Source organism: Cydia fagiglandana, chromosome 1, assembly GCF_963556715.1.
Source record: "Cydia fagiglandana chromosome 1, ilCydFagi1.1, whole genome shotgun sequence".
Taxonomy (NCBI): domain Eukaryota; kingdom Metazoa; phylum Arthropoda; class Insecta; order Lepidoptera; family Tortricidae; genus Cydia; species Cydia fagiglandana.
In genome coordinates, this window is record NC_085932.1 from 18397718 (window position 1) to 18417445 (window position 19728).

Consider the following 19728-nt stretch of genomic DNA (forward strand, 5'->3'; position numbering starts at 1 on the left):
CCATCATACAATTAAGTATTGCATACCAAGCAAATTACTGTCATTCTATCTCGTACCAATTACACAAAGGAGAACGGTATTTTTAGCGCGAGTGGACAATGGCCCATTTAGGTAAATGGGCCACATGGTTTATTCGACGTCTGGGATCACTATTGAAATCAGTAAATAAATAAAAAGTGGAATTAACAATCGACTGGCATTAGTTAGGTCCGTATGTATTGAGCACAACCGTCCTATGTAAATAAAATAGGGACATGGGTCGCCTAGATTGATAAGGATTTTATTGCGTAAGATGCCAACTAGAAAGCAGCATAATTCGTTATTTTTCAAATCTGATACTGATCGATGATAGGTAATCCTGCATCGCTAAACTAGCAATCAGTACCGGCGCTCGTCACCGCACCGCCGGCTAGAACCATCCGGCGAGCAGAGCCGTGCGGATCACGTAGTATGTCATTTCCTCTCACCGAACGCCACGTAGATCCATGCGTAGACGACGTCGGTAGTGTCGACAGCCATGCGGTAGCGCATGCAGCAGCCGGTGCTCTCGTTGTAGTACAGCCCGAGGCGCAGCACCGGCGCGCACGTGAGCACCGCCGCCCAGAACCACCCGGCGAGCAGAGCCGTGCGGATCACGTAGTATGTCATCTCCACTCACCGAACGTGACGTAGATCCATGCGTAGACGACGTCGGTAGTGTCGACAGCCATGCAGTAGCGCGCAGCAGCCGGTGCTCTCGTTGTAGTACAGCCCGAGGCCCAGCACCGGCGCGCACGTCAGCACCGCCGCCCAGAACCACCCGGCGAGCAGAGCCGTGCGGATCACGTAGTATGTCATCTCCACTCACCGAACGTGACGTAGATCCAGGCGTAGACGACGTCGGTAGTGTCGACAGCCATGCGGTAGCGCATGCAGCAGCCGGTGCTCTCGTTGTAGTACAGCCCGAGGCCCAGCACCGGAGCGCACGTCAGCACCGCCGCCCAGAACCACCCGGCGAGCAGAGCCGTGCGGATCACGTAGTATGTCACTTGCTGAAACAAGGAGGAAGGAGTAGGGGATTTAATACATAAACAATAATTTAACGTTGTTGTTGTTAGTGTTGTAGAAACGACGTGAGCTCTCGATAAATAATACTCATTATAATATCCTCGTTGCTAAACATATTTTCTTTGTTATATTAGAATGACCTAAATACTTAGATGTTTCAGTAAATCGTTTATTCTACGTAGGTTTGTTGAAAGAAATATAATGTTACTTTGGAATTTCACAAGTCACTTCACTATACCTATAGGTAACACTCATTTTCAATAGTTTCTTGGTTACTCTTATAACAATAATTGCGATATGAAGTTAATACACCTAAGTGTCCAGACGCCATTAGGAACACACCCAATATTACACACAAGTAGATAACGATTGTAAGAAGTTTGCTGGGCAATAAAAAAGGGGTCGCCACGGAGATATTGGGCAACTTGAACGTGGGCGGAAAGTATGACCGTCATCATACCGCAATACAAACATATGTTCGATACGGGTATTTGACATTGATATATCATTCGTTTTTTGCTATCCGAAAATAAGACGAGTCCTTGATGTGACAAGACCTTCGAGCAACACAGGCTTCCGACACTGCTCGAAGGACAAGACACGAAGCTCGTTTAAAAATGTATATGTAAGTATGTAGTACCCTATTGATTAGTGTATGCGTATACTATTCAGATAAGTAAAAACAATAGGTAATTAGGTATAGCCGATACTTTTTAAACGAATATTCTCTGGGTTTTGATAAGGGGTTATTGGAATTTATAGAATCTGACTTGATAAGTAGGTAAAAGTTGAGATTACGCACCCCTTAAAATCCTATAATTGAAATTGCTTTGTTGAAAACAGGCAGCGGCCGATTTTTGAATTTCGACCACTCGATTTCGTGTATTTCATTAAATAATATCTCCACTACTAGGCATTTAAATTCTACTAATAGAATTGAAATCGACTTGTCTATACCAATAGATTCCAAATTTCGACCGCTCGTATGTCAAAAATTAGCATTTCGCCGTTTTCCACCGATTTTCGAGTGACGAAATGGAGCGATCGAAATTCAAAAATCGGCCCCCAGTCCGGATATGATGGTCATTCTTGTCTACGTGACAGTGTGATAAAACGGTGTCCATCACTTTCTATCCGGCGGTGTTAAAAAGTGACACTTATTTTATCACGTGGATAAAGATGGATAAAGCCATCCATAATAGGCCGGCAGGTGTGAGTACTGTAGGACTGAGAGTTAAAAAATTTAAATGAAACAACTGCACTGTTAGGTAACCACCATATATATAGGTATATACCTATAAATATATGAAACAATTAAAAGAGTGATAAATAAAATAGACTGCCAGGCCTATATCTTGAATCAGAGTGCCTTGTGAATGAATGCCTATCGGCCCGATTCGAACTTTAAGATACGTCAAATATTACGTCTAGATACGACATGGATTCACATGGATTACTTCAAACAAAAACTTCACTTTTGACATTGACATATCTAATCCATATCGTATCTTGACGTATCTTAAAGTTCGAATAGGCCCGTTTGGTAGCAGTTCGGTACAACAATATTTTAGTTCAGCTAGTTTGACCTATATGCTACTTGCACAACGGGATGCGCATCTGCGATTCAAACGAGATGTGTGTGCGCACCACTTACGCATGCAACCAGGTTGACCACAGCCCACAGAATCACTAACATGTTGTTATAAAAAACGAGATCAATAGTAGAGCGACCGTTTAGCTGACGTAAAGTAGGGTAACTGTAGGCATGTAAAGATAAGGAGTTCATAATTATGTATAGTTTCATCGAAATTCGAAACACCGCAGGATACGAAGGAGAACACAAAATAAGTCTAAGATTTTAGAATTTTCTTATGTTCATATATCTACATATTTACATACTTTTTTTTAATCTACATATTTAAAAGAAGCCTTTATCATTGAGACATGTCAGCTCCGTTGGGCTTCTACATTACAGAGTTTCAATAAGTGTTACCTAGATATCAAAAAATCTTTATACGAATTTCGCAGTTAGTGAAAACTCCCAATATCAGTTATTTACCTACTGCATAACCCGTAGCTTCAAATAGTTGTGCCCTCTTGTCTCGAGTCCGAACATTCCATTAGGAAGTGCTGTCGCAGATATCGCAGTTGGGCGAACTCTACTTTCCTCATCAGATGAGCAAACATATTAATGGAATGTGATCGACCCGAAGCCTGTGAGCACGTACAATATTCGCTCGGTTTATTTATATGTATATCACATATACTTATATGTACATAGTTATAGATGAAGAGGGGGTCATTTATAAACTATATACTAATGTTGGCTGACAGCCACCCGTGACCCTTCAACCACAAAGGAAGCAGTAGTACCTAATTGTGATTTTTCTATAAAAGTGGGGCCAATGACAGTAGGTAGGTACTTTCAATCGCCAGTCATACTCTATTTATACCCTATATATTATATATCATACCCAATCATTACCTTATTATAATATTTAAATTTAATTAAGTATAGTATAGTATAGTGAGACTCCACAGTCAAACAAAATGTAGTTTTGTGGAGCATTTGTACGTCTTTAACAAAAAAGTTGTAACTTCTTGTATAATAAATAACTAAATAAAAAAAAATTATTCAATTAAGATATTGAAAACTTTGATTAGCCGTTTAGCTTTACACACCAACACGTAATCTTATGATAATGTAATAACATTAATCATGTCTAATTATGTACGGAGCGGATGCCGGCAAACATGATTGGTACGCAACATACAATACAAATTCATACAAATTGTATTTATACTCGGCGCATGCATTTATTCTGCGCACGCGCTTTCTGCGCGCCCGGGATCAACAACATCGTCTATGTATGAGACAATTGACGGCCTTCTTGACGATTAAAGTACATTCGGCATGTGACATTTGACGGGAAATGTGTTTAAAATAACAGTGATGTACTTATTAGAATAATTACTGTAATTAGCATCAATTGTGGCATCAATAGTAACTAGCGGATGAAACAACGCTCGAAAACTGCCATCAGAATTATTTTCCAAGTATAAATACTATATCTCTACAGTTTGCGTTCTAAAGTATCTGTGATAGAGGTGGCAGTCTAAATAATGAGTCGTTTTGTATAAGATAGGTATATACACTTACTGAAAGGGTACCTAAGTAAGCCCTTGTTAGGCCTAGCGTTAATAATTAGATAGGTAAGCAAAGAATAGGTGAGTAAATGGTAATTTTGTAAGGGTAAAAGTAGGATAGCGCTTAAGGTAAAGGACGTTATATATAAGCAAATTGGGTACCTAAGTTAGGCCTTACGCATAACTTAATACAAAACTCTCTGACACTGTAAAATTGCCTCATAGACATTGTTATTTATATTTTCATTATTATAACGTTAAATCTCGATTATTGGGAGGTAAAGTGTCAAACACATTTTATAGTATGGTTAACTCGTTCGCGTCTTTTCTGTACTTAGACATCGCGAAGGTACGAATCTATTTAAAGCTAATTTATACATATATACGTCGCACACTTACAGGCGAGTTACTTTTTTTCAGTACTTGAGACTCAAATAAGAAGAATGGGAAATAGTACTAGTGTCGTTTGCTTTTATTGTATTGTCCACAGAAGTGACTTTTTTCGTAAAGTGTGTTTGACCCTAAACAACTAGAAATTATGACTCGTGTAGATGAGGAAGACTGTTATTCAATCATAGGTAAGAGTACGTTAATTCCTTATTTAATATGTAATTAAAATCTTTAATATTTAATTAGAATAGAGATTAGTAGATTGTAAATATAATCCAGATCAAAAATCGTTCTAACTATAACCATGATATGTAACGTTTTTTTAAATGACAGGTACTTTAAAAACGTATAAAAATAATATCTACATAGTATACCATAATACCAAAACGACAAGTCAATCACTCTAAATCTCGAGTGGGGGCGTATCAAATATTTTGCTACAATACGAGAACAAAAGCTTCATGCTTTACGAGGAATAAAAACAAAATGCGCTCTTTCCAATTTACGCCGCTCGGGAAGAGTTTGGCATAACGTTCCTTTGTTATTCTTTAATGTTCATGTTGTATGAAAGAAATCGAGACCATATTAGGTCAAATATAAAGCAGTTATTACACTGGATCATCATCTTTCCAGTGCAATATCAGTGTGAGACCACAAGGAATATTACGCAAAACTCTGCATAGAGGGCGTCACTAACTCAATCACATGGCCTACCGAGAAACCGAAAGTTCGATTTCTGCCTCTCTATCACCCTGCTTATTCGATCGATATTAGAGAGGCACATAACGAAATTTAGATATTCGCGTTTCGCGGCAGGCCACCTGTAAACAAACCGCCTTGATGCATCAATGTCATAGTAAAAACTAGTCAAAAATTAGTGCTGCACTCTGGCGGCAGAACATTGCAGTAATACCTTCTATTAAAATGGCATCAAGTCGACCTTCATAATATTGAATTGACAAACAAATTAATTTAATAAATAACTTTGTCTTAACAAATTAATTAAAACACAAATTGACAAACAAATTAATTAAAAGCAGAGAATGTCATCAACAATTTGGTATTACAAGTATGAGATTTAATTTTATATTATTTTTAATTTATTATTTTATTATTTAATACTTTTTTATATGGATAATATTATGCTCACAAAAGTGGTAAGTACTACATATCTCTTATTTACTCATTGTCTGCACCCCGACTCAATTTCTTCCGTTTAGCTACATCTGCTAATAAGTGCTGGATATATTAGTTACAAATTTATTATTTCTGTAACATGTAGGCGCCGAAGTTTGTAAAGTTCCAGTTATGTAGAGTATGAAGTACGATCTATACGAGTAGATCTACGAGTATACAGAACTTTCGATATGATGATATGACGTCTAAACATGTAGGTAGGTATAGGTACATTTGCATGATCGGATCGGGCTAACTGGCGGCACACTGGACAGCAATGGTGTTGTGAATCAGAAACCGCGCGTGACGAGCAAGCAAAGGGTTTTCATTACAAAGTCGTAAAGCTAATTTAATATATTTGCAATACTGTAGGTAAATCTTTGACTTTATTGATACCTACCACGCCTGGTTGGATCTGGCTAGCATTAGTGAGATACATACGTTGCATTTGTTTTATAGAACTGTAAAATTCTAAAATAATGGGCCCCATATCGCACAAAAGGTTTTAGTTTCGGAAAACTACGGAGTCTATTATCTTATTGTGAAAATATTTATCGTGGCTATGTATGCCTATTGATCAATTGATCTTTCCCCTATTTCCTAAATTTTTGAGGGAACTGCAAGTGTTATGCCCGCCTGTTCCATCTATTCCTACTTATCCTACTTAGGCACCTATGATAATAGATCAGTACCTACAATAACAAAAAAAACTTTCCAACGAGTCAAAATTTTACATAGCTACTTTGCATTTTTATGGTAATGCGCTATAAGTATCTGTAAACTTCAATTATTTAAGTAGATTTAACATTCAGCATTAAATTTGTTTACAAAAACAATTCCAAGTAATACTCGAAAGGTCTTAACTGAATACGAAATTTCTGTCAGATGCATCTTATTTTATATAATAGGAAGTCCTGAATTTACATAATAAAATAAAAAAAAGTTTGTAATAAGAAAAGTTAGTTTTAGTTGGCCTTGTAAACAAGTTAGCGAATAAAACCAGCTAAAACAGGAGAAAAACAAGGGTGAAGCTGTTTGATATGAAACGCGGAAGTGTAGGAAAGCGATAAAAGTCTATTGGAAATGTTTCACGGTCGAGGTTGGGACTTTGCCAACAGCGGTCATTCACGGCAAATAAAAGCGGCGTCACTTAATGACACAAATATAGGAGAAGGAGAAGGACCCAATTACAGATATACAGAACTTTTGATATGATGATATGACGTCTAAACATGTAGGTAAGTATAGGTACATTTGCATTATCGTAGGCAGTGATCTCTTGTCATAGGTGCCTAAGTAGGATAAGTAGGAATAGGTGGAACAGGCGGGCATAACACTTGCAGTTCCCTCAAAAATTCAGGAAATAGGGGAAAGATCAATTAATGTATACATTTATTTTATTTTAAAGAAACTGGGTTGTGCATTTATGTATTAAGTAAGTAGGTACCAGATTACTAGTGCCTGCTTGTAGTGCTTGTGCAGTGGACCTAAGTTTAGGTAGGTATATCTTGACGAATTAAATAATATATGAAAGCCGTTATATTTTCTTTCCTTTATAAAGATTGATAAAGTGTAATAAAGTATAGAGTGTAAAAGGCTGCCCTAGAGTGCCCTAGATTTCAAATGGTGTAAATTGAAGATTAAAATTAAAATAATTTTTTTAATATTCTACGGGTACTTCTGAGGTCAGAAACCTTACTCCGAAAGCTTCGTGTGGAACTACAATAAACAGCGCCACTGTCCGCGATCGCAGTGTTACAGTAATTGCTTAATTAAGACTTTGCTAAAGTCGCACAAGGACTCGCGTCAGCCTGACGCGCGCAGGACAAAAATAGCTTTGTCGCCAGTATTGTAACTTTACCGCTTAATACAGCCCCCCACCCCATTCTTACAGTTAATAGACAGAGATTAAATGATGATCGTGGGTATAATGTAGTCGTGGGGCGTGACAGCCTCATCATAATATATGTACAGTTAGCATCAGCGGTAGCTGATGTTGCCCTAAATGTAAGTATATATTTTTGTTAAGCAATTTTATTAATGAATGTGGCTGACTGGACCTCTGGCCTTAAGGTTATAAAATGAAAATAGGAATCTTCTGTATCCAATCTACTATAACGATACAAGTGCGAAAAGTAGGAAATTCCCAACGAGTGGCGATAAATTGAAACACGACCAAAGGGAGTACCTTTTCGCACGTGTATTGTACAACGTTTTACAATACATATGGCCCTTTAAATTTTATGTAGGTACCTACTTATACATACACAGGCACGTATTGTCATGGCAAGACATGAAATAATGTATCCACCTATTTCATGGAATGTTTTTGGGGATAGTAATGAGTAAAAAAGTACTAAATTTAAGAAAAAAAAATTAAAAGCATTCTGAAAGTAGGGTTTTCAGGACGTCCGTTAAAACGGACATTGCCACGAACTTTATAGATTGATTGCTCTCAAGGTTGTCCTAAAAAACGGACAATGCCGTTATACAGTTTCACAAAATAAAAAATATTAAAGAATTACAGGGCAAGAAAATTTATAATTATTTCAATAACACACTAGGGAATGTTTGGAAAAAATGTTTAATTATATTATTAAGAAGAAAAAAGTAATGAGAAACATAATAATACTATATTTACTTCTAGTGTTTATATGTAAAACGACCCACGTACAGATATAATAAACAAAAAATATACATTATAAAGCTACGTATACAGGCAAAATAGGCTCATAAAGATAGTTACACATTACAATTATTGTAAGTAACATTACTTTACTTAAATGACCACACCATTTACCACTATGGTCTCACAGTTCTATGTATTGCTTGTTTTCTTATTACCCGGAGTATCTGGAACCTAAGCTGGTGGTAAAGAATAGCTGTAGTTCCTGTAAAAGTTTAGATATTTTTCAGTCTCAATGGCCTCTGGCAACATTCTGGGAATATATGGCTCCTCCTTGGCGAGAACCAGAGTCTTATCCATGTCATGCTCCCAGACCGCAGACTTTAGTTGGCGGTGCTTGACATCAGCTATGTCATATGTTCTTGTACCCGAGTAGAAATGGCTTTCTTCGTCTGCCCGACATATGAAAGACTAGATTATATTCTAGACTAGAGAAATTAGCTATTTACTCTCCTGAAATTTGTAGAGATTACATTTTACAGGCCTCAGGAATTGTAGCATCTTCATCATCGACTTGAAATAGGTTCTAACGTAGGACATTTCAAGAAGTGCCAATAATTTGGATACTGAAGCGAGTTATGCGTTTAATGGCGAGGAATTAAGTTTTGTGGATGGAGTACTAGAGGACAGAGCGTGTTTAGGTCATCAGGTCGAATATTATGAACAACTTTTTTCTCACAATGACTACGTTAGACTTCGAAATTACATTTAAATACAGATAGTGCCATTCACAATGAGGCGCAATAAACTTTAATAGCATGACAATAAGAATAAAAGCACGCGTGTTCGTAAATTAACATATATTTGTCCATCATATTTGACATCCTCGTAGAAAGTGACCTGGCTGAAAAAGAGTCAGATTAGGGCAAGGCAGATGTACAATCTGTCTCTAGTAAAATTTCGTCATCGTCGTTTTTTTTGCTATCTCACTCTTCTGAGTCAGATGGTGGAACCACCTGAAACTAAAATATAAATAAATGTATGCATATACTTATGTATAACATAACCCCAATGCAACAATAGCCTATAAAATAACGATAAATGAAAACAAAGCATATACCCCAAGTATAGCAATGTCCGTTTTCTGTCACAATCTTGTCTCCGCACAAGTCGGCACTGTCCGTTTTTTAGGACGTGCTAAATGGTACCTTGTTACCAGTACTATCGACAATGTCACAAAAATGGGACAAGATATATTTCGCAATTTTTGACTTAGAATTAATCTATGATTTAATGAGCTTTATATAGAATAACAATGTTTAACTCATCTAGTAATAATATCAACACAAAGAAAACAATTTGGCTATTAACTTTATATTCTATGACCTCAAGAACACACACCGTCGCAAATTCAGCGAATTTCAAATTTCAACTGCCGCCTGCGCATAAACCGAATTTTGTCTGATATTTTCTTAAACTAGGAAAAAAAGTACAATTCTCGCACTTTCTTTAACGTACTTCCTTTTCTAGCCTGCACTTAGTGTTTAAACTTGGCGCCACATTTAGTACCTGTACTAAAAAAGTGACAGAAACGTTTTAAGGGTTAATGCCACCTTATGTACTGTAAAAATATTGATCACACATCAAACTGGAAAACAAAATAACAACGATCAAAAGTATTATAATTTAAAGAGCAGGGAAAACATATCTTATTTGTTTATGCACATGTAACACGTACATCTCGTTTTGACACGGAAATTCAAAAATCTTTTATTTGATTCTTTTACGTTTCAAGAGTTTCATTTGTTGCGAGATGTAAAATTGAAAGATCAGACGCAAGAAAACGAAGACGTGTCTATTTTTATTATTCAGAATGCATATTATATGCGACGACATCGAAAAGGGGGATCGCTAGCAATACAGAAAATATAATGATGACATTAATTTTATAAAAATCGATTTTATGCTTGTATCTAATATACGTACAGTAACAGAAATTGCTATGTTTTCAAGTGGGTATGATGGCTGAAGTGAAAATCTAGACACGAATGCTCGTGCCCTTAAAAATAAAATTGTGCTTAGAAGATTACGCACATTTCGCTCGCTGACTGTGTAGATCCTGCTACAATGTTGATAATTCTAACTCATAGTTATTTATTGATAAAAACAAAGAAAGGAATAAACAAACATAATAAAACTTACAAAACTAAAGATAAAAAATTTGCCCTAGGTCGCCGTCAATGGGCAAGGTGCCCAGAAGGCTGGCCGTATTTCCCCGCTGTATAGCGATGCTAATACACTGGGCGAAATAGTGGCCAGCCCTCTGGTCACCAGAAGCCTCTATTAAGCGCGCCGACAAGTCTTTGTACAGTCGACGCGCACTTGGCCCCCACGGCCCCAAAGTTTCGACACCAAACGCCGCAAATATGTAGCTGCTTCCCAGAGCGGCATATTTGCGGCGCTTGAGGCTTTCGGCTGAGGAAGCCGCAGCGCCAGCAGAATCTTTGGTACTTGGAACATGGGACGGTGCCAGGGTATCAACGCAAGTAGCGTCCCAAACTAGCGGCCGACCCATGCTCCAAGGCACCAGTGTCATTCCGTCGGGTCTCTTGCCGTCATCCCTGGCCAGACCGCTGGGCTCGAGGACTGCAGGTACTTTGGCACTAACAAGAGCCCGACGGAGGACATCATTTATACTGGCATGGCGGGGGATCCTGCCAGCGCTTCGAGCACATGAGAGGCCATGGTGGCCAAGAATGTCCACCGTGGTGCCACATTGACAGCGATGTGGCTGATTGGTAGATGCCCCTAAACGTAAGCTAGCTGCTAGGCGGAAGGTAGTATTGTCTAGAAAAGTCCCAATATTTGGAGAGGGTAGCGCCTGCAGCCACAGACCTGACTCCCACTCTGCAGTCGCAAGGAGACGAGCTCGGTCTGTCGAACTAGGTGACGTATCTAAAAGGTTTTTCCGTACTAGTTGACAGAGCGGCTCGTCCCACTGCCTCTGCGAGCAGGGATTTTCAGGCAGGTCTGTGTTGGGACAGGTTATAGACCAGACGTTCTTGGCCTCGGAGCAGTGTGCGGCCTCTATAGATCCAATAGAAGGACCTAGTATTTTCCCTATAAGGCTTTGAGCACCATGCACCGAGGACAAGAACGCAGGTAAGGATACACAAGAAATTTTGCGGATGCCCAGGCCGCCAAAGCTAATGGGTAGGCTAGCCTGGGTCCAAGACCTTTCGTCAAAAGAGATGTTAAAGATGGATGTGAGTGTTTCAACTACCAATGTATCTAATTTTGAGACCAAATTGGGGTGTTTCCAAAGATGGGTTCCGCGAAGAATATACGTGAATTTTGGAACGAAAAGACAATGCTTAACGATCGAATAGGCTGAATGTAGATTAATTTTGGCCAGGCGGTGTGATGTAGCTGTAAAATTTTGAATTTTTGAGTCAACGAAGTAGTTGGATTACTGATACCAATAATATAACCGTGCATTGGCAGTGTGTGGACTGTGTGGTGCTGAGACAAAGCGCCATTTGGGTGGTAGGTACGGCACTGGCATCGCGATAACCTCTGGCTGCCTCCGCCATATTTAGAAAATTTGTATACAACATTGACGTAAGTTTACAATTATATGATAAACGTCCCCCATCACTGCCGTTGTGGTGCCATGGTGGACAAATTTGGACATCATGGACTTTCCTGCGGCAGAAGCGCCGGACGCATACCCAGACACGCCAGCATCAACGACGTCATCCGAAGGGCCTTTGTCAGCGTCAAAGTCCCGGCCATACTCGAGCCCGTCGGTTTGGCTAGGGACGATGGCAAGAGGCCCGACGGTATGACGTTGGTGCCTTGGAAGATGGGACGGCCTCTAGTCTGGGATGCCACATGTGTTGACACCCTCGCGCCGTCCCACCTTCCGGGCACCAGCAGAGATGCTGGTCATGCCGCGTCCATGGCAGAAGACCTCAAACGCCGCAAATATCCCCTTGGCAGTAGTTATATTTTTGAGGCGTTTGGGGTCGAAACGCTGGGGCCTTGGGGGCCAAGCGCGCGCCGTATATACAGGGCCTTAGCGGAGCGCCTTATAGATGCCGCAGGAGACCAGAGGGCTGGCCAGTATTTTGCTCAACGCATAAGTATTGCCATACAACGTGGCAATGCGGCCAGCCTTCTGGGCACACTGCCCATCGGCAGTGACTTGGGGGACGTTTTTTATTTATAGGCTTTTTATTTTAAGTTTATTTAGTTTAGAGATAGTTTGTATTATTATTTGTAAGCTAATTTAATGTTTTATATTTACTTAATTATTTGTGAATTAAAATTCGAGGTAATTATGATGATAAAAATTTTTAAACCTATGATAAAACATATATTTATTATTTTAATATCGATTTTTGATCTAGATCTGCAAGGTAGATTGGTACTTATATAAAATTCGCGATCTTTATAAAACTGCTCCAAAATTTGAGAAACTCAAAATCAAATTCTAAGACGAGCTACCTTTGTCTTGCATACTTTGTCATAATAATGATTTCAAACTACTCATGATGAGGATGAGTGAAACTGATCTTGTAAACATAGCGCCTTCTCCCATTCACCCTTAGTGTGTACCTTTCTTATAATTTACTTTAGTTTCTTTCGCCCATAATCCTGCGTATGATTCTGAGATTCCGACTTATAATATGTGACGTTCCATGGTAAAAGGTACCTTATGGCGGCTGGCGCTTACGCGTAGCGCCGCATAGTAGAAGAGCCGGCCGCAAATTTTCTAACCGACTTGATACCACGATGAAATACACAATGGGAAACCATAAAAGTGATGCTAAGTCCGAATTCGATAGTCTGCCACGGCGGAACTTGCCGAAAGTACGAAAAAGAAGGCCACTTCCGGTGCGAAAAAAGGGGGCTGATTTAACCCATCTGATACCGAAATAATAATTATGGCAGCAGTTAGAAATTTACATGTAGACACATAAAAGCGAAGTCTGCCAGTATTTTTTTAGCCGGAAGTGCTTGGCAGACGCTCTCAAAGGTGGCCAACGGGACCCCTAATTTAACCCATCTGATACCACCATAAAACCAATTCCAGTCGGTAGGTATGAACCCTCATGTCAGGAATATATAAGTCTGCCAAGGCTATTCCTGCCGAAACACCTTGGCAGACGAGATTATGTAAGCAAGGTCGGCATCGGTTACCCTACACTAACCCATCTGATACCACCATGAAACCAATTCCAGTCAGTAGGTACGAACCCCCATTTTAGGAATATATAAGTCTGCCAAGGTTTTTCCTGCCGAAACACCTTGGCAGACGAGATTATAAGCAAGATGACCATCGGTTACCGTACACTAACCCATCTGATACCGCCATGAAACCAATTCCAGTCGGTAGGTATGAACCCTCATATCAGGAATATATAAGTCTGCCAAGGCTTTTCCTGCCGTAACACCGTGGCAGACGAGATTATGTAAGCAAGGTCGGCATCGGTTACCCTACACTAACCCATCTGATACCACCATGAAACCAATTCCAGTCGGTAGGTATGAACCCCCATTTTAGAAATATATAAGTCTGCCAAGGTTTTTCCTGCCGAAACACCTTGGCAGACGAGATTATAAGCAAGATGACCATCGGTTACCGTACACTAACCCATCTGATACCACCATGAAACCAATTCTAGTCGGTAGGTATGAACCCTCATTTCAGGAATTTATAAGTCTGTCAAGGCCTTTCCTGCCGAAACACCTTGACAGATGAGATTATGTAAGCAGCATCCGCATCCGAGGGATCCGTATTTTGGAATTATACAGATTACGGACATTATTAATAGCTGTATGCTTATTTATTACTTTATGATTATAATAAAATATATTTATAATTTATTAAACCTAAACTTAATACATTGGGAATTCATTACCTACTTACGGCAGTAGTAGGGATTAGTGGGTGAGTTCTGGCTCACTGAGCCAGGCCAACAGTCCCTCCCCCTTTTTTCCCTTGTTGAGGCCCTGCAACCTTGCCTTGAACCCAAACTAATGTCATTGTAGCTCGAATCTAACCTAATCTATTTTTATTGCTTTTAAAATATTTCAATTATCTACTTTTGCAAAGTTAAATGTTGTAATCTCTATTTCGCAAAATGGAATTTTAATGTGACTTTAATGTATGTGCAGTCTACTTAGTAATTGGGTTTAAAGATATAAAAACACACATTTTATTTCCTATCCTAAGTATCCTATCCTAAGTTTATTCAAATAATATTCTGAACATATATAGTAACATCATTACTTATTCTGTGTACAGTGGAGAAAACGAATGAAATCATGCAATTTGATTTTGCTATTTTTAAATAAAGAGTAACCAAACAGTATTTTCCACAGTTGTTGGTAATGATACCATCTCTTACAATTTCTCTTCATGAACATTTTATGATACCTAACCTTCCAGTTTTCGCCCGAATTAATCAAAAAATTCACCAACATCATTTACACCAACCAAATAGAAAACGGGTCCGTGTCCAAATTCGCGATCTCGAGTCCGGGTCCGCGTCCGGGTCCAGGTTCAGGTAGAAGTCGAATTCAAAATATTGCTTGTTTTGCCAGTGGGGTAACTTGCTTAACAATCAATTAGAAAAAGACAAGTCGTCGAGGAGTTCCGTTCTGGGGGCCGATTTTTGAATTCCTATCACTCGATTTCGTCACTCGAAAATCGGTGGAAATCGACGAAATGCTAATTTTAGAAATACGAGCGATCGAAATTTGGAATCTAGTGGTATTGACCACTCGATTTCAATTCTATTAGTAGAATTTAAATGCCTAGTAGTGGAGATATCATTTAACGAAATACACGAAATCGAGTGGTCGAATTTCAAAAATCGGCCCCCTGATCACCATCAGCAATACCACTTCATCAAATGCCACTGTTATTAATGTAAATCCTTGTTTGCCTGATGAAAATACAAAAGTCACTATACAATGCCATTCAGATTTGTAGAGTTCCCTCGATTCCTTATGTATCCCATCATTAGAACTTGAGCTTGACGAAAATGTGACTTAAAAACCTAACGTGCTTAACAAACATAACGAAGAGGACAAATCCCCAAACATGAGCTATGCGTCGTTGAAGAGTTCCATTCTGATCATCATCAGCAGTTTCACTTCATCAAATGTCACAATTTTGAATGTAAAAGCTTGGTTTGTTTATAAAAACACCAGTATCACTATATGTTAGGGTGGTTCAAAAAACATTTTTTTTCCTAAGGGGCACCCCCTTATTTAGTTACACTTATTATGTTGATAAAATACACCAAGTTTCGTAATTTATCTCAACTACAAGGGGGTGCTTCACCACGTTGAAATTTTGTATGTTGTTTGAAACCCAAAAAAAAGAGTATTATTCAGAATTTTATTTAAATATCTGGTTTCACACTATTTGCACATGTGATGTATAAGTTTTGAAGTAGAAAAACATTTTCTTTCAAAATAATATCTTTTAAATCACACTTTCAAATAATGTGAAATACAATTTGAAAATTTATAAGTGTTTGAGCACCCCCTTATAGTTAAGATAAGATTACAAACTTGGTGTATTTTGTCAACATAATAAGTGTAACAAAATAAGGGGGTGCCGCTTCTTCTAGCTAGAGTTTGAATTTTTCCCATACAAACGTGAACCACCCTACTACTATACGAGTATGTATACCTACAAGATTTGAAGAGTGCCCTCGATTCCTCCTTAATCTCACCCTCAGAACTGGGTTTTGACAAAGACTGAACCAATCTGTATGTATATACTTACAAGTTACAACTCAACTAAAAAAAGAATTTTCAAAATCGATCCCGAAATGACGGAGATATCAAACATTAAAAAAAACCGAATTAATACCTCCTTTTTAGGGTTTCGTAGTCAAATGGTAAAAAACGGAACTCTTATAGATTCGTCATGTCTGTCTGTCTGTCTGTGTGTCTGTCCGTCCGTATGTCACAGCCACTTTTTTCCGAAACTATAAGAACTGTTTAAACTTGGTAAGTAGATGTATTCTGTGAACCGCATTAAGATTTTAACACAAAAATAGAAAATAAATACAATAAATTTTGGAGGTCCCCCATACTTAGAACTGAAACTTAAAATTTCTTCTTCATTAAACCCACTTGTGTGGGGTATCTATGGATAGGTCTTCAAAAATGATATTGAGGTTTCTAATATAATTGTTTTCTAAACTGAATAGTTTGCGCGAGAGACACTTCCAAAGTGGTAAATTGTGTGCACCCCCCCCTTCCTTTAATTTCTAAAATAAGAGAATGACAAAACTAAAAAATATATATGATGTACATTATCATGCAAACTTCCACCGAAAATTGGTTTGAACGAGATCTAAACTAGCCTCTAGACTGCTTGAGTCTCTTCAGCGATGCAATATTGACTATCGGTACATCGAAGTGTTGAAGTGTTTGTATAGTTACGCCACCATGTCGGTCCGAGTCAGGAGCAGAGTGCGAAGGCGATTCTATTGCAAAGAGGTGTAAGGCAAGGAGACGTTATCTCTCCGAAACTGTATACTGCCGTAATGGAAGACGCCTTCAAGCACCTGGAATGGCAAGGACTTGGCATCAACATCAACGGCGAATACATCACTCACCTTTGGTTTGTCGACGATATCGTAGTCATAGCGTAGCGTGCGTATTCGTTTGTGGTGAGCGTTCCGACTGATCATCTAGCGACCTTCACCAAGGAGGAGTTTTGGCCGAAGGGTGTCAAGTTTCGGCGATTCCGCGGCCGGCTCCCTGACACTGCGGGGTTGCGTAATGCATCGCAGCCATAATGTGATTTGTAGTGTTTAGTTTTAAAATATATTTTTATAATATGTATGCTAGTTTTAAGGTATTTATGTATGGGCCACTAGTTGCCTGAAATAAAGATTTTCATTTCATTTCATTTCATTTCATAGCAAAGTCGATGGAGGAACTCAGCATGATGGTCGATGACCTCAACCGAGTTTCACAACGGGTGGGCTTGAAAATGAACATGGACATGACTAATGAAATGAAATGAAAGCATTTATTTCGGATACAAATACATCCATATTATGTTAGTAAAATTAAGGTAGGTGTGTTAGTAAAAAGTATAATTATAATTACAATTAACATGCAAGGACATCCAGTGAGCGAGGATAGGGCTGTCCATCCTCTCGGCGATCACCTTCAGGAGAGTGTTGGCGCTGCCCCGCACGCGCTCGCCCAGGGACGCCACTCGCTTGCGCAGCACGGCTTGGAAACCATCGGTTCTCCACGCGGCGAACATTCCTGACGCGCTGCAGCGCCAGGGCAGCCCCAACAACCCCCTGAAGGCGTTATTGTATTGGACGCGCAAAGCACTTTAGGCTTTTTTGGTGTAGTGACTCCACAGGTTGCACGTGTATAAGGTTTGACAATACGTTTTGAACAAGGTTATTTTTACCTCTGTCGAACAACGCGCAAACCTGCGAGACAGCATATTACACCTTACCGACAGTGCTCTGCGCTCCCTTTCTATATCAACATCGTCTTTTAGAGTATCAGTAACCCAGTGACCCAAGTATTTGAATGTAGTTACTGTTTGAAGAGGAGAACCACTGAGCATTATTGGCGGAATGGGATATGTTTTAGTGCCAGACTTAAACAGTAATACCTCACTCTTTTTCACATTATATTTTAGACCGTGGGCCACCGCATATCTTTCACATATATCCAGCAGAATCCGAAGGCCGTTGACTGAGGGACTCAGCAGCACCATGTCGTCTGCGTAGCTTATGTTGTTAACAAAACAATCATCCACCGAACATCCGACACCTGCGCTGCTGAGCTCCTCAATCAAGCTGTTAATGTACATGTTGAATAAAGTGGGCGAAGTTAACCCTCCCTGTCTGACTCCGCACTGCATTTTATAGACATCAGAGTATCCCCCCGCCCATCGAACCATATTTGATTGGTTGTCATACCAATATTTGAAAATTTTTATGATTTCAGTTGGTAAACTCGAGCTCACGCTTAACTTGTTCCACAACACTTGGTATGACACCAGGTCAAATGCCTTCGACAAGTCCAAAAAGCATGCGTATACCGGCGTGCTCCTCTCAGTATAATACCGAACAGTGTGCTTGAGACATAGAACTGCTGACTCAGTGGATAGTCCCGGTCGGAAACCGAACTGGGCGTCATGGAGGTTAATATGCTTGTTCATATACGTGTTAAGCACACTGTCCAGTACTTTCGCCAAGATAGTAGCCAGAGAAATTGGCCTATAATTGGACTTGTCGGAGGCATCACCTGTCTTATTTTTTATGATAGGTACGACTATAGTCTTCATGAGGTCATCCGGCAAGTAGTTGTGGCGTAAGCAGAATGTATAAAACATGGCCAGAACTCTAGGGAGATGCACGCCTGCATATTGCAGATGCTCGATACTGAGGCCGTCGTGCCCGGGCGATTTACCTCTCGTCATCTGTCGGATTACCTTAGACACTTCTGCTGGCGTAATTCTGATCAGGCTGTCACCAGGCCCGCGGTTCTCAGCATCGAGCACCTGTCCACCCCCGACAGCTGACATTGGTTCCACTTTGAAGTGATTCATAAAAAGGTTGGCAACGTCACTGGGCCCACTAATACCCTCAACACTAGCCGGTGGGCTCACTCGAGGATTTACTTTATTAGTGGATTTCCAGAACTGAACGAAGTTTTTTGACTTATGGTGTGAGGCAATTATATCCATTCTAATTTGGTCTTTGTTGTTTTGACAAAACTTCAGTTTGGCTTTGAATTCTTTCCTGGAACTGCACATTTCCTCATATAAGCGGCCGGATTTAGGTTTACCGTGTGCACACCATTCCTGAAAACAAAGCCTCGCCTTCAAGTGAGCCCCCCGGACATGTTTGTTCCACTAAACTAAACTTATGTCAAATGCCAATGTTGTGCCCATCCCAGTATCTGTTGGGAACTCGGTACTCGAAGTTGTTGACTCGTACATCTACCTAGGACAAGTAGTCCAATTAGGTAGGTCCAACTTCGAGGAGGTTAACCGCCGAATCCAACTCGGTTGGGCAGCGTTCGGGAAACTACGTAATGTCTTTTTGTCCGACATACCTCAGTGCCTCAAGACGAAAGTCTTTAATCAATGTGTGTTATCAGTGATGCCTTACGGCTCCGAAACGTAGTTTTTCACTATCGGCCTCATCTCAAAATTCAAAGTCGCTCAACGAGCTATGGAGAGGGCTATGCTCGGAGTTTCTCTGCGTGATCGAATCAGAAATGAGGAGATCCGTAGACGAACTAAAGTTACCGACATAGCCCACCGGATT

At 39.7% G+C, this 19728-nt stretch overlaps 1 protein-coding gene across 1 annotated transcript in view; it reads right to left on the minus strand.

The window, feature by feature from the left end:
- The window catches only part of LOC134665891 (prostaglandin E2 receptor EP3 subtype), a 54885-nt gene that overhangs the window by 22989 nt on the left and 12168 nt on the right, over positions 1–19728 (minus strand). The window contains exon 3 of the mRNA XM_063522935.1: positions 848–1031. Within this exon, the coding sequence (XP_063379005.1) occupies positions 848–1031 (184 nt within the window). The remainder of the gene's footprint in view (positions 1–847; positions 1032–19728) is intronic.